Raw genomic sequence first — 17,139 nt, 5'->3', positions numbered from 1 at the left:
CTAAACATCGTTTAATATAATCATTCTTACATATATAATTCACACATTTTCTGCTTCATTTAAATTTCTGTTAAATTTATGATTTTAAAACATTATGTAATTAAGGGACCAACTTCACTGGCATGTAAAATATATTTCAAAGTAACTTAACAAAGTATTTCCAGAATTAATCAATTAAGAACGAACATTTAGGTATCTTTGAATTGGTTCTTAAGGTACCTATTAGACATTATACAATGTTGAAGATGTTTCTTTTTTTTTTTTTTTTTTTCAAAATAGATGTTTCTTGAGAGTGGTTAGACTAGAACTCAAAGAATTATAGCTCAAGAAATTATTTTCATAGGAAATATTTTCTTTAAAATCCCAACTGGAATTTTTTTAAAGCAATTCCATTCCCTTCTTTAGAGGGGGCGAAAAACTACCTCCGAAAAACCCCCTAATATCTAGAAAACAGATACAAACATTGGAGCAAAGGGATTTACCGAAATTATGGCAAACAAAAATCTCAAGGCAATGGCTGTATGGTAGTCCTACACAGCAAAAAGTCTGGGCTGACACAGCAAAGTGGAGAAATCTAAGAATTATATCATCTTCCCTCCTCCACCAAAACAAAACTGATAAATTAACTAAACTGTTGGCATAGGGGGATTTTTCCAGTTCTAAGTGTATGGGAAGAATTAGTGACAGTTTAAAAAAAATGAAAAACACATGAAGCAACTTGACAACTCAGACAAAATCAAAAGTTCTACAAGAACAGTTAATCACAGAATAGCTTTGGTGCTTAGCAGTGCATAGTTACATACACCTAACAATTTAAACATTGCATAATGATGTAACTAAACCATGAAAGAGTAACAGAAAAAGCATTAGTGGTAAGGCAGTCTAGAACATCTATTTAAAAAGACAAAATATAGGCTGAGGCTATGGCTCAGTGATAGAGCGCTTGCCTAGCATGTGTGAAGTACTGGGTTCGATTCTCAGCACCACATATAAGTAAATGAATAAAATAAAGGTCTACACATCTAAAAAATTTTTTTAAAATATTAAAAAAGACAAAATATAATGTTAAAAATTAATAAATCAAGAAATAATATAAAGTTATCAATATTTATTCAAATTAAAAACTGGCATTTTTCTTACTCCAATGAATTCCAGATATAAATAAATATATTCAAAACGATATGTGTATAAGATATCAATTGAAGTGTTGTTTGTGACAGCAAAGACACTAGAATCAATCCATTTATCTGTCCATCAATAAGGAAATCAGTAAATAAATACTTCATATCACCAGTTATACAGATTTTAAGAATAATGCAGCTTTATTTGTAGTGATAATAAAAAACCTGGAAGACATGGATTAAATGAAAAAACAAAATTGTTTGCTATCATTTGCATTAAAAAAATACATATATATAAAAGTAGCAACATAAACATATCAAGTTTAAGAGTAAATACTGGCCAGGTGCTGTGGCACACACCTGTAACACCAGAGGCTCTGGAGGCTGAGGCAGGAGGATCTTGAGTTCAAAGCCAGGGCTCAGCAAAAGGGAGGTGCCAAGTAATTCAGTGAGACCCTGCCTCTAAATAAAATACAAAAAAGGACTGGGGATGTGGCTCAGTTGTTGAACGCCCCTGAGTTCAATACCCATTACCCACCGCTACTGCGGGGGGGGGGGGGGTAAATATTGGATGGAACAACTTAAGTATTGAAAATGTTACTTCTTAAATATGGAACTAAAGGGTAGAGAAAGGCTGATGTTTCTCATTGTAAGTCTTTAAACAATACCTGATTTTTAAAATTGTTTATGTATTATTTTGATTAAAATAATTTTTTAATAAGAAAATAGAGATCAGGAAAGCCTATGTAACTTGAACCAACCCTAACCCTCTCATTTAAAAAGAACAAAGAAAGCTCAATGAAATATAAGAAACATTTCCAAAAAAGCAAAGCCTAATAAAATTAACAGCATTTACTTAGTCAAGATTCAGGAAAGAGTTAAAACCTGAAGAAGTTACAAGAATGCCCAGCATTTTGACTTAAAGACAATTTGCTGATGCAGAAGAGTTGGCCAGGAGGGAAGCAAAGGAGATAAAAAGCAAACTAAAGGTTGGGATCCCCCATAAAGCTGCTCTATAAAGTAAGGAAGAAACAGAAGTAAACCTAATACAGCATAATCTTCATCTACCAAAATCTGGGAAATCTAAAGTTTTGAAATTAGGTTGGGCCAGGCAAAAACAAATCTTTGCAACGTAAGTCTCAAATTAATCAACATATAATTTTTCCAACACAATGTCTAGTATGTATATATATATGTGTGTGTGTGTGTGTGTGTATCTCCAAGGACAATCAGGCATGTCAAAGAAAAACAGAATAGAAACAGACCCACAGAGAGCTACAGAAGCTATAATTTTACAGATAGATTATAAAATAATGGTATTTGCTATGTTTGAGTATATGAGACAAGATTGAAAATTTCAACAACTAATGATTTGAGTAATACAGATTTAAAACAGCAACAACAAAAATTCTAAAACAGAATGATAAGATTTTTAAAATTAGGAACCCCAAAATTAGGAACACTGGAGATAACACAGAGAGTAATGAACTACAGGTTGGAAGAAGTTTCCCAAGTGAAGCAGAGACAAAAGAAGAGAACATACAGAATGAAAAGAAAGAGGGTACAGTAAAAAAAAAAAAAAAAACCAACCACAACTAACATATTCAACTGGAGTTCCAGCAGGGAAGTTAAAGGAGAATGGAGCAGGAGCACTATTTGAAGCAACAATGGCTGAACTCTTCAAAACTGAGGAAAACATCAATTCACAGAATCAACATTCCTTATAATCTCATTCAAAATAAAAAGAAATTGACACCTAGATATATCATTGTAAAACTGAGGAAAACCAAAAAACAGAGAAAATTTTAAATGCTTAGTATAATTTCTTAACAGTAACAAAAGCCAAGAAACTGAAATGATCTTCTCAGTGTATAAAAGGCAAAATTTTTCATCCAATGTGAAAATTTCTTTCACAAAGATGAAACAAATACATTTTTTGACAAAAACAACTAGATATAAGGCGATCCATACTGAAGACACAGGGAAAATTAAAGAGATGTAACAAGAGAAAAAAGGAACAAAGAAAATGGAAATACACTCTCTAGAAGAAAGTGACTCATGGTGTTCAATGAGTTATTGTTTGTTTAATCTTTGCTTAAGACTTTTAAGGACAAATTCTTTTATCTGGCATTAATATTCTATTTGCCTCTAGACTCTGTATGCTACACTTAACTATATATCTCCAACCAGCTCATTTTACATTGTCTTTTCTAAAATGTTCAAAGTATCAAAGACTACCAAATAAGATTACTAAGAAAGACTTCCTATCAGTTCAATTCTTGCTGCACTAACTTTTTTCTTTTTCTTTTTCCAGTGCTCAGGAGCAAATACAGGGCCTTACTCATGCTAGGGTAGGGCTCTTTCTCTGAGTTGTATCCTCTGCCTCTGTGACTATTTCTTTCTAATATTAAAACAACAGATTAATGGTGAAGAATAAAAATCATTTTATACTTCATACATGAAACATCAGTTAAGCTGATATGAACAGTTAAATAAGACTATTGCCTATTACTGTTTCAAACCCTCTTTCTTTTTGCTGCTTTTCCCCATAGAATCCATACTAAGAATGTGAATGCTATGTGAGACTGCTTAAATTCAGATCCCGATTCCAACTTATTATTTGCATGCCATTAATAGCTGTGTGTAGTATATTTAAAAGCTGTGCTTCTGTTTCTCATCACTGAGATGGTAGTAACTGTTACATTTCATTTAGGGTTATTTCAAGAATTAAAATGAAAGGAAACACACATGGAAAAGCACTCGGAAAAGTGCTTCGCTCATATTGTCAATGTATGTTAAAAGTAATTTTTTTCAAGAAAAAAGATATACAGATACACACTTAAGTCATGAATTTTGGAAATTATTCATTTTATGATCATTACCCCCAATAATTTAAAAATAAAGCCAACTAATAATTAATCAAAGCAGAAAATACATACTTGACTAAATCTATTCTGTTATTGATGGCAGCCCAGTGGAGGAGGGTAACGTTTTCCTTGTCTGGTTGCCGTACATCATAACCTGCTTCCACCAATTCTCGGCAGCGTTCATATATTCCATATCTTGAAAAAAAAAAGAAAATATGGATTGTTACTACTATTTAACAACAAATTCAAAGATGAAAATAACATTTTCAAAAGACAATATTGCTCCATTTTCAGACTCAGAAATTAAAATATGGGCTGGGGTTATAGCTCAATGGTAGAATGCTTGTACAGCCTGTGAGAGGCACTGGGTTTGGTTCTCAGCACTGCATATAAATAAATAAAAGTCCAGCAACAACTAAAATGTGTGTGTATATTTTTAAAAGACATTAAAATGTATTTAAACATAAAATATCACATTTCTTTTCCTTCTCCCCATCTGACTTTTCTAAACTCATTGTGTGTGTGTGTGTGTGTGTGTGTGTGTGTGTGTGCGCGCGCGCGCGCGCGCGCGCACCTGCACACATGTTGCCAGGGATTGAACCCTGGGCCTCATTCATATAGGCAAGTGTTCAACTGCAGAGTCACATCCTGAGCCCCCCAGATTTTAAAATACCAATATTTCAACAACTTTAATCTATTTCATAGTTCTAAAATATCTCATTTATGAAACCACAGAATCTCATTAGCTGGAAGAGAAAATCAGTTTCTCATTTTTCTTTACAGCACTACTTATTCATGAAACACTGAGGCAGACTGTAAAAAAAAAATACAATCAAGCTAAAAAATATAAAATACATAAAAATAAATAGCAATGAACATGTAATAATTAGCAGAACATCAAAAGGAAAGAATGTTTAAAAGCCCCAGCATTCTTTATTTATAAATCTTTGATATTCCTGAAAGCAAATAAAAAAGGGTGTGCAAGGGTGGGAAGTAGGTGAAGAAGAGTCCTGTAATTCAATTCGATCCAAATGAGACTTAAGAGAAAGTCCACTGGAAGAGGTCTATGAAAGACATTCATATCTAATAAAAGAGAGGCACACACAGACAATATAATTTGCACTTGCATTTCCCATCACTCTGTGGCAAACAAAGAGCTTAATTATGGAAATTTTTAAATATACACAAAAGTAAAAAGAATAATACAATAAACCAGTAAGATTCCATCATCAAGCCACAACAATTATCTTCACTGGATCCCTGGAAATAAGTAACACAAAAACAAATATTTGTAATATTTGTAATATCTACAATATTTGTAATTTCTTAAAATTTCTTATCCAAAAAGGTGTACCTCAAGGTTAGGGTAGGAGAGAGGAAGCACAATAAGGAGCTGCTAGAAACAAACAATGGAACTTCTACCTATATTCATCTCTTATTTAATAAATTAGATCTACCAATATTTAGCACAGCCCTCAAACTGCTGCTGTCCCTGGTTCTGATTTGCATGTGTGCAACATAGAGAAACAGACAGACAGACCCAGAGGCATCAACCTAAGGTTAAGAAATAGCAGGAGAGGATGACAATGATACCTTCAGTTGTTTGTTTTCTTTCAGAAACACCTAACTGATAAGTAAACTAGGCATATTAAAGAGTGAAATCTATGAATGAGATGGTAAGTGAGCAAGGAAATCTTTTGAACCTTACACAGAAACACTGATTATTTTCTCACATTTAAAAGTTCCTGAGGAGGATTCTTGGAGTTTGGCAGAATAGGAAGCATTACAAATCTGTTTCTCTACCTAGATAAAAAGTGCACTGGCAGAGTATGTGTGATGTATCTATTTTGGAACTCTGGAGTCTTTTGAAAAGGCTTGCCTGGATGGTAAATTGCAGTTAATTTCAGTGCTTGGCCCACTCACAACTACCAATCCCTACCCTCCATTCCCTGGCAGGCAGGAATGCACCTGTTTCACTTGTTCCTAGAGTAATCAGCATACAGCTAATCAGGGTGGACTCTGTCATCCAAATATTAGAGACCCATGCTCTAATTGCTTGTTCAGATCACATAGGAACAGACAAAAAGAGGTGGCCATTATTGTAGCACATACCCTCAACTGTTGCAAACCTCTCCCCTTCTGGGTGAAATTACTTATTTATCCCTTTTCTTCCTCTCTTTCGTTTTTCTTTTTCCTCCTTTGAGAATAAACAATAAAAAGTAGGTTATTCAAAGGTAACTCATACATAGGGAAAATCAGAAACTATGCCCAGAGAAGGGCGCAGATTCAGAAAGTCCTTCGAGAGCCTGAAGTTTATACCCTCAAGCTGTCTTGGCACAGAGACTATGTTTAATAATCAAAAAGGAAAATAAATAAATAAATTAACCCTGGGGAAGTAGTAGTACCTGATTTACTAGTCACCACATCATTACATTCAAATGTCCAGTTTTCAACAGAACAACTAGATGGCATATTAAAAAAAAAAAAAAGTATAAACCTTTCAAGGGGAAAAAAATCCATACAAACTGTCCCTGAAAAAGACATGATGGCTTATGTATTAGAGAACTACTTTAAAACAACTGAATTAAAGATACTCTAAGAACTAGAGAAAGATGTGGACAAAGATAATGATGTGTGAACAAAATGAAAATATAAATAAAAGCAATACCTAAAAAGAAAGTCTGGAGCTCAAAACACAATGAAGAATTCACCAGATGGATTTAAAGGCAGATTTGAGAGGCAAAGAAAGAGTAGGCAAATGAACCTAGAACAGGAGAAGTTATCAAATGTAAGAAGTAGAAAGAGAAAAAAAAAAAAAGACTGAATTAAAGTGAAGGGAGGGGCTGGGGTGGTAGTTCAGTGATAGAGAACTTGTCTAGTGTGTATGAGGCACTGGGTTCAATCCTCAGCAGCACATAAAACAATAAATAAAGGTATTGTGTACAAAAAAAATTTAAAAATAAAGTGAAGGAAATCTTTTAACATATTTCTCATCAGAAATTTTGGTAGTCAGAGATCAGCAGGCCAATGTATTTAAAGTATTAAAAAGAAATCAATGTCAACCACAAATCCTGTATCCAGCAAAACTGCCTTTCAAAAGAGAAATTAAGACATTCCTCTCCCTTTAAAAAGAGTGAAATCGCTGAATGAGAGGCAGTTCATTACCACTAAACCTGCCATGCAAGAAACACTCAAGGACATCCTGTAGGGTAAAATGGAAGGACACTAGATTGTAGCTTAAAGCCATATAAAGAAATAAAGATCTCAATAAAAGTCAATACATAACTGATTACAAAAGTTAGTATTTAACAATGATTTGTAACTCTACTTTCTACATGATTTAAGAGATTAATATATCTTTAAAGAAACTACTAGTTTAAAAGCTAATGTTAATGCAATTTTGACTTTTATGTCCACATATTGTTTTTATCATTTAAGGGACTAATGCATTTAAAATAATTATTTGTTTAGGTTTTAGAGAACACAATGTATAAATAGGTAAATCTGTGAAATTAACAATTGAAAGGGATATGAAAAAATATAAATGAACACAGTTTGTGTATTATTAAAAGTAGTATTTAGGGCTGGGTTGTAGCTTCTCATGAGGAAGACACTGGGTTCAAACCTCAGCACTACATAAAAATAAAATAAAGGCATTGTAACCATCTACAACTAAAAAAAAAAAAAAAAAAATGTAAAGTAGTATATAAGCCGGGCACGGTGGCACAAGCCTGTGACCCCAGGGGCTCCAGAGGCTCAGGCAGGAGGATTGCGAGCTCAAAGCCAGGCTCAGCAAAAGCAAGTCACTAAGCAATTCAGTGAGACCCTGCCTCTAAACAAAATACAAATAAATAAATAAAGCTGGGGATGTGGCTCAGGGGTCAAGTGCCCTGAGCTCAATCCCCAGTACCAAAACAACAACAACAACAAAAAAGTGGTATATATACATTCAAAACCAAATTCTAATTTAGAGCTATAATTTTAGGATGTTAAAAGTAACACCTATAGCAATCAAAGAAAAATAGCTACAGGAATACGAATTTAAACATTTCCCTATTTTAAAAAATTGATAGAACACAAAAAAGACATAACGCACTAAATAAGGGACTAAAAAGCTATAAAGCGCACAGAAAACAAATGGTAAAATGGCAGCTGTTCCTCTTTATTAGTAATTGCTTTCAATATAGATGGATTAAATTCTCCAATACAAAGATTCATATGGATGAAACAAACAACAACAACAAAACACACGTGATGCAACTGTGTGCTGTCTACAAGACAGACTTCAGATCCAAAGAAAAGGAAAGTGAAAGGCAGAAAAGTGAAGAGTATGAAAAAAAAACATTCCATGTAAATAAATAGTAACCAGAAGACAGCAGTCCTGACTATACTAATCAGACCAAAAAAACATTTTGTTCTTCCTGGTACTGGGGACTAAACCCAGGGGCACTCTTCCACTGAGCTACATCCCTAACCCTTTTTATTTTGAGGAGAGGTCTTACTAAGTTGCTAAGGCTGGCCTCAAATTCATGATCCTCCTGCCTCAGCCTCCTCAGTAGCTGTGATTACAGGTGTGTACCACTAAGCTCCCAGCTCAATAAACTTTACATCAAGAAAGATGACAAGAGACAAAGAAAGACATTATATACTAATAAAAGGTTCAACAGAACAAGAAGATAAAACTATGTTACTAATGCACCTAATAACAGGCCACCACAATATCTCAAGCAAAAACAAAATTGAGACAGCCCTACCATAATAGCTGAAGACTTCATCATTGAACTCTCAAAAATAGCTACAACCACCAGACATTAGGAAGGAAATACAGGGCTCAACCCAATAAATCACTAGATCAAACAAATTCACAACACTCAACAACAGACAGCCACTGTGAAAAACAATATGATGGTCCCTCAAAACACTGAAAATGGAATTATATGATTCTGTGATTCTTTGGTATATACTGAAAAGAACTGAAATCATAGCCTCAAAGAGATATTTGGACACCTCTGCTTATGACACCATTTTTCACAATAAAGAATGGAAGCAATCCACGTCCATCAACAGATATATGGAAAAACTACTGCTATAAAAATTTGTTACAGACATGTAATGGAATGTTATTCAGCCTTAAAAAGGAAACTTAATGTGTGCTAAATGAATAAATCTTGACAATATTATGCTAAGTGAAATAAACCAAAAAAAAAAGAGAAATACTTGTATGATTTCATTAATATGTGGTATTTAAAGAAGTCAAAATCGTAGAAACAGGGAGGCTGAGCGAGAAATGCTATTGTTTAATGAGTATATAGTTTCAGTTTTATCAGATGAAGAAGTTACGGAGGTGCACAATATTATGAAAGAATATCACTGAACTGTACATTTCAGAATGGTTTATATGGTAAATTTAATATTTGTATCTTACCACAATAAGAAATGGAAAAAATAAATTTTAAAAATTTTTAAAAAGGATATGTATTTTTTAAAATAATTTTTTAGTTGTAGATGGACACAATATTTATTTATTTATTTTGATGTGGTGCTGAGGATCAAACCCAGTGCCTCACATGTGCAAGGCACACACTCTACCACCGAGCTACAGCCCCAGCTCTGAATATATGTATTTTTCCTTTAACAAAACAGACAAACGAAGCTGGCATGGTGGCGCTTGCCTGTAATCACAGTGGCTGGGGAGGCTGAGGCAGAAAGACAGTGAGTTCAAAGCCAGCCTCAGCAACTTAATGAAGCCCTAAGCAACTTAGCCAGACCCTATCTCAAAATAAAATATTAAAAGGGCTAGGGATGTCACTCAGTGGTAAGCACCCATGGGTTCAATCCCTATTACAAAAACAAAAACAAAAAAAGCCATAAAAGTGTTTCAAAATTTACCGACTTTTCTTTTTGGTAAGAAGGGCAGTGATGAGCCTATGTAGTATGCTACCGGTCATATTTTCTTAAAAAGGGTAATGATTTTAACCTGTTCCCCTTGGAGGTAAAGACAAGTGAGAAAGTAACTATTTTTATTTAAGAAAAACTACTGCTATAAAATTATACTTCTCAAATTCATGTTTGGAAATATTTCTATCATTATTCACATTTTCGAAAGATCTAAAAATGTCACCAATAAAAACGTTATGTGCACACACTAAAAAACCTGAAACAATTTTCTAACATTTGAAACCACTTGTTCTTGTTATGAAAATACCAAAACCTGATCAGTTCTCAAGAGTGATTATCATCAGAAAATGTATATTTACTAGTAAAGTTCAGTAAATTCTTGCTTGACTAGTGAATAATACTGAAAGTAATTACTGTGACTTAGAAAATATAACCCACATTCTAATTCTTCCATCTGGGTATTACATATCTTTGTGAGGTATCTTTTTTCAAGCAAGATAATCACTAAAATGAAAAATCCAAATAAAACACGATCAGATATCCTTATTACTGTAGCAAAACATCAAATGATTCAGCATATTTAATTATGCTACTTACTGTAAATGAGATTGATGAAAAACATTAAGAATAAGACCTACAGAAACATTTTTCCCAAACTGATCTACAAATTAAATGCATTTCTAATTAAAATCTCAAATGCGTATTTCATAAATTTCCAAGTAAAACGCTAACATTTACTTTGGAAAAGTGAAAGGTCAATAATACCCAAACTCATTTTGAAGACTAAGAAGAAAGCTTTAGTAAAACCATGTGGTGCTAACAAAAATCTCAACAAATGGAACAAAAAAAAAGTATCTAGAAATGAATGATATAAGAGGTGGCATAAAAGAGATGTATTAAAAAAATCGGTGGAGAAAGAATTAACTGTTCAATAAAAAAATGTCTAAGAGGGCTGGGGATGTGGCTCAAGCGGCAGCGCGCTCGCCTGGCATGCATGCGGCCTGGGTTCGATCCTCAGCACCACAGTTTGTCCGCCGAAAACTAAAAAAAATAAATAAATATTAAAATTCTCTCTCTCTCTCTCTCTTTCTCTCTCTCTCTCTCTCTTTAAAAAAATGTCTGAGATATAATTGGTTATCTATATTGAAAAAGATGAAGCTATAATCATGTTATCATACTAAAATATACCTAATTAAAATTCCATGTAAGCATGTAAATGTAAAGACAAAAATCATAAAATTATTTGAAGAAATAGAGATGTTTCCATTTTAAAACATGAAGTACTTTAAACATATAGAATTTTAAACAACTAAAATAAATATCTACATAATCGCTAGTCAAACCAAGTAATAAAACAATTGAAGCACTCTAAAACTGTCACTGTCACTTGCCCTTCCATATGATTATCTTTATGATCCTGAGTAGAGAAGAATTTAAGATATTTCCAAAAAGACTAAATTTTAAAAGAACTCACATTAAATAAAAACTACTCAGTGACAGAAAACAACAAACAAGTAAAGAGAATAAATCAGGTTAAAGTAGTTAAACAGAACAAAGGAGGTCCTTATCTTTCAGCAAAGGAAAAAAAAATCACAATAGCCTTACAGTTCTTAAAAAATTTAAAAAGTAACCTGCAAGGGTATTATATAATATGATTTATTTAAATTTTAAACATATATTACAGTAGCATATTTTGTTTACATAATGGATGTGAATGAGAATGATTCCTAGCAATTTCAAGGAAGGTTTCTGTCCAGGAGATTAGAGAAAGGATACACCAGTGAGGAACCTGTAGCAATGACAGCAAAATGTTAGCGTCTGCTTAATCTGACAGTTATACTTCTAATATTTTTCTATAGGACTGAAATGCTTCATAATTTACATAAATGTTTTTAAAAAAATTGCTAACAGACCCATAGATACTTTTTAAGAAACAAGATAGTTAGAATGGTATATGTGGGATAAAGAGAGGTATTTTATTTCCTAAAGTTGTATACTCATTTGTTGAAGAGGAATGATACATTAGGGTGGGACATATCAATGTCAAAGAAGAGAAAGATACCAAAAGGAGCAAAGTTCCAAAAAGAGAAATTAGACTGAGAAAAATAAAAAACACATGGTAGGTATGTGTGCAGAATTGGGGATGAAAAGGTAAGGTCTTTAGAATCTGTGATATGAAGCACTAAATGTCCACGTAAGCAAATATGTAATAAAACTGAAGGAAAAAAATGGGCTAAGCTTTCAAAAAGCAAAAACAAAACACAGACAATTAAACAGGATGAACTACATGTGAAGTCCCATAAAACTACTCGATGACAGAAAACAACAAACAACAAAATAAATTAGGTTAAAGCAGTTAAACAGAACAAAGCCAGTCCTTATCTACCAACAAAGAAAAAACATATTTATAACTAGCATGAGAAGTTAGTGAAAATATAAAGTTACTTAATGTCTAAATATCTGCTAACTAACATAAAACTGGTGTCCTGCTACCTATTAAATTACAAACAATATGAATGAAAGAAAAAGGTTTTAAATTTTTAATGTTACATATATAATTAATAAAGAATAACCACAAACTTTCATTTCTAATATTCACTGAAAAGAATGTAATTTGTTTCATAAATTAAACACAGCTGGCACAAAGGTGCTTTGATCTTTGACTATAAATAACATTCAAGAATGAAAGGCAACATCAGCAGACTAAAGCCCTAGAAAAGTTGTTCATAAAAGCAATAAAAACTTGGCAAATATGGTCAAAATCAACTCTTTCAGTACTCTGGAAATTAACCAAAGGCTTTCAGCAACCCGGAAATGAAGAAAAATATTTAAAAGTAAAATAAACCATGTCTAAAGAAATTTTCAAATATTTAAGCTTTACTTGGTCTACTTACTGATCACAGACATCACTAAATCCTTTGTAACTGAAGAAGATATGCAAATGATCAGAAAGACTAGAAAAATCATATATACCCGACGTAATTATCCAGTAAATATTAACTCTTATAGATGCAACAAACTTCAGACAACGCTAAAATGCTGAAGCACCTATGAAAAAATACATATGCTCTCTTCTATCATCAGGTGAAAATACCTGCTATATTTCAACCTCCACATGATTTGCATTATAATAATCTTAGATTTGTCATTTTCCTTGTCCTATTCTCAAAGTTTGATCTAATTTGGTATTTTGAAAATATTTTAGGTAACTATAGTATCTCTCTCAATATAAGTTAAATAAATAAATAAATAAACATGATTTTTACTACGTTTTATTTCTAATTTGTGTACCTGGCTAAGGAGGAGGGCAATATGGGATATGCACTAATGTTCTTCATTTATAATGCTTTTAACCAACTTTTTCCAATTCTCCATAATCAATCTTAATATTCTTTATGGCATAATAATAAACTTCTCTGAAGATTATCAAATCCGAAAGCAAATAGACAAATTCAATAAATTGATGGGAAATAAACTAATACAATTAAGATACTGGAATTTTTCCAGCATAAGAGTTAGTCAGATTCATATTTCACTCAAAATATGTCAAAGAAGAAAAAAACTACAACAACAAACTTACTGAGTAGCCTTGACTATGTCCCATGTGCTATAATCATCAATATGAGTTTTCCGTCCAAGAGGTTCACCATATCCATGGTTATAATGGCTTTGGGGTTTGATTTCCTGTTAAAGAGAAAATCATAGAAGCAAAAGATGAGGAAAAAAAAGGGTGTAAAAAATAATCGAAAATTTTTGCTTTGTGATGTTTGAGGAATCTTCATTGTTGAAATGATTAAGTTTTACTTTGTTCATTGTTCACATCCTCAAAATTTAAAAATTTTAAGACTAGGAATCAGTGATCAATCAGTAACTGAAATCCATTTTTAGTTCCATGGAACACTCTGACCTCTTCATGAAGTCAACCCTCATTCTTGGGAGCTTTTCTATTACTCTAACATAATCCCTAGCTCCAACATACAAATACTTGTGATTATATTACAACTACCTACTATATTTTTCTATACAAATACTTGTGATTATATTACAACTACCTACTATATTCAACTCAGTAACATGCTATTCAGATTTGTAGACTAGGAGCAATAGGCTACCTCTTGCAGCCCAGGTATGTAGTAACCTATCCATTCAGGACTGTTTAAGTACACTCTTTGAAGTCCACAGGATGATGAAATTACCTAACAACACATTTCTCAGAATGTGTCCTATTCGTTAAGAAAAGCATGATAGTATTTCTAAGCATATCCATATCCTTTAAATAACTTTTTGTATAAAAATTTAATTAAATAACAACACCAGGGTGTGACAGTATTCAAATCTTATATGTTTCATGCAATTTTTATTTAAAATACGAAATTTGCTCTAATCAGCTTCCTCAAGATAATACAGCACTAAGACACAATTGTTTTTCTATGAAAACAGAAAAATTGAGAATCTCCAGCTCTAATATAGTTTGTTCAAACTGCAACATTTGACATGTTTAAAAATAAGTAATAGGATAAATCCTAACAAAACATCTGGAAAGAACTTTTTTTTTTTGAGAGAGAGAAAATTTTTTTAATTTTTTTTTTTTTTAGTTTTTGGTGGACAAAACACCTTTTATGTGGTGCTGAGGATCGAACCCAGCGCCCACTGCATGCCAGGCGAGCGCACTACCGCTTGAGCCACATCCTCAGCCCCTGGAAATAACTTCTTGTAACAAATTATATTCTCTTGCCTCTGATCATATACCACGTACCACTGATATGTAATAATACAAAATTAAGAGAATTTTACTGGATAAAGTCTAAGTAAGCCACAAATTAGACTACTAATCTGAAATTTCTAAAAATTGATATAGAATTATAAATATAAGTATTTTCAATAAGAATAGGGATTCTAAAAGTTTCACAAAAGCAAATTTAGCTTATATACAATCTTCCAACAAGTTAATGCTTACCTAGTTCTTTATGAAAATGTTTTAGCCAATATTAAAATACCACTAATAATTATATATCCATATAGCATAAGAATGGAAACAGATCTCATAATTAAACCAAATTTCACAATATATGCACGTTTATTAAATGATTTTTAAAGAAACTATTTTCAAATTCCATTAAAATTAGAACATGAACAGGTCAAGTATTATGGGTATATTCAACATTCTTAATAAGTGATAAAATATTTAAGATTTATCCATCATCTTTTTAAAAATTTCTGCATTCACTTTCTCCACTGAATTCCACTTTTCAACTTCTCTGTGTTCTATATAATCAGGGAAAAGATACTTCTCAGGCAAGTAACACTTCCTTATTTCTGGGTTCTCTTTTCTGATTCTATTCTCCTCTACAGGAAAAAATAATTTTTAAATCTCCAATTCTGACTTTTATAGGACTGTAAACCCCTGAGACAGTAATAAACTGGTGATAGCTTTCAAGCAGAACAGAATAATATATTCAACAAAATATAAGAAACTGCTATACATAAAGCTCAACAAAATACTTGAACCCAGAACTATGACAGGGTGAGGCAAATGCAAAGTTTCAGGGTACATAAAAAGTAGGTAATCAAGATAAAAAACTGAATGTTTTAAAAATGAAAACCAATGCCAAGAAAAAAAAATCCACGATGAACTCAAACATCAACCTTTTAAATATAGACCTTCAAATCACAGATTTTTTCTTTCACATTAGACTCTATTATCTCTCAAATCAGTACTACAAATATACAAAACATTGTGTCTAGCCCTCAAGAACTTTGCAATGCAGAATGCAAGTATTATGAGCAAGAGTCTCCCAATAAGTTAAAACACAGAAATAGACAACACAATGTCAAAAAAATATATAACTTCTGAAAGCATTCCAACTTGAAAATCCGATAAGACCAGCTGCTATTCTTTGTTACTAGGAACAAATATATTGCTTGTACATGTAAATAATGAACAACCATAAAATAAATTTATTTTTGAGGATTACTATTTAAAAGCTTTCATTTTCATTCCTAGAGACCTCACTTACTCAAGGATGATTAAACTGTATTCTCAGTTTCTCTACCAGCCATTTTGTCATAATCAATATTACCAAATACGATCTTGCAAATGTTACTGGAAATCAGTCTTTTTCCTCAGTAATACTTTAAAATTAGCCAATACCAAAATCTGTTTTGCCCTATCTACTAGATTGTTTTTACTTTCCAGTAAAAGAGAACTGATTTTTTTTTTAAGGATGTCTTTCAACCTAACCCTTAAGCAGTACAAGAAAGGTGTCTAAGTAAATCTCAACCTTCTTTTTTACCAAATTTTGCAATATGGAACTTATTTTTCTCATTTCCTACAGACTCAATATTGGTTTATCTCTAATACCTCTAATGTGACAAAGGACAACACACTCCATGAAGATAACTGTAATTATTACTAGACTTAACTGTAATTTTAAAACTTTAAAATTAAATTTTTTCAGAAGAGAGGATTCTGCTATATTGCCTAGGATGGCCTTGAACTCCTAGGCTCAAGTGATCCTCCTGCCTTAGCCATCACTGCACTGCCCCACCAAGCAGCTGGAATTATAGGTTTTCACCAAAATCCCTAGCTCATAAAATTGTTTTTTAATGTGCTCACATTGTTGGCTGACCAACAAGTATAGGAGATAGAAAGTTGCACTCATTCCCTTCCTAAACAAAGTACTTTGTTATTTATGTACTCTTAGAGTCTGTTTTAAAAAAAAAAAATTAAATTAAACTTAGAAGTTTATTTGCACAAAGAACAATTCAAAAATTGGGCAGTACTAACAATCATAAGAGGTTCTGAGAGCTAAGCTTTACATCATGAGCTGAGGGCTTTTAAAAGTTTAACTCTGAAGCAAAATATATTACTTGGTTGGCTACAATTAATCATTAGTCCTATTTGGGTATAAATGTGGTGAAAAAGTTCCAAGTTAGAAGTTAGTTGGTGGTTTCTGATTGGTAAAGTCTGTTAGATGTTGACAAGCAATTTTACATTAGAGTTGAAATTTTCTTTTCTTTTCTTTTCTTTTTTGTTTTGTTAAATTAGGTTTTGGTTTGCTCATGTAGGAACCTAAGATGCTGCAGGAGCTATCTGCAGGAGCCTAATGACCTCACAATTAAATCTTTTTTAGTTTTAGGCTTTAGAAAATATTTTTTTCAATTAAAAAAAAGGTTCAGTTGTTTTTCAAAACTATTCAGACATTTCTGGATTGGAAGTCCTCCAAGTCCTTTCTAAGACTAACATATATCAA

General features: G+C 32.4%; 1 protein-coding gene across 1 annotated transcript in view; it reads right to left on the bottom strand.

Annotated features, from left to right (window-relative positions):
- Positions 1 to 17,139, bottom strand: part of ZDHHC17 (zDHHC palmitoyltransferase 17) — a 98,900-nt gene that overhangs the window by 48,216 nt on the left and 33,545 nt on the right. Inside the window, exons 2-3 of the mRNA XM_081311518.1 lie at positions 13,467 to 13,570; positions 4,061 to 4,183 (exon numbers count right to left, since the gene is read on the bottom strand). Coding sequence (XP_081167644.1) covers positions 4,061 to 4,183; positions 13,467 to 13,570 — 227 coding nt within the window. The remainder of the gene's footprint in view (positions 1 to 4,060; positions 4,184 to 13,466; positions 13,571 to 17,139) is intronic.

Source organism: Spermophilus citellus (genome assembly GCF_964194105.1).
Source record: "Spermophilus citellus genome assembly, chromosome: 10".
Taxonomy (NCBI): Eukaryota; Metazoa; Chordata; class Mammalia; order Rodentia; family Sciuridae; genus Spermophilus; species Spermophilus citellus.
The sequence above is the reverse complement of the archived record's forward strand: the minus strand, read 5'-3'. Positions and strand labels throughout refer to the sequence as shown.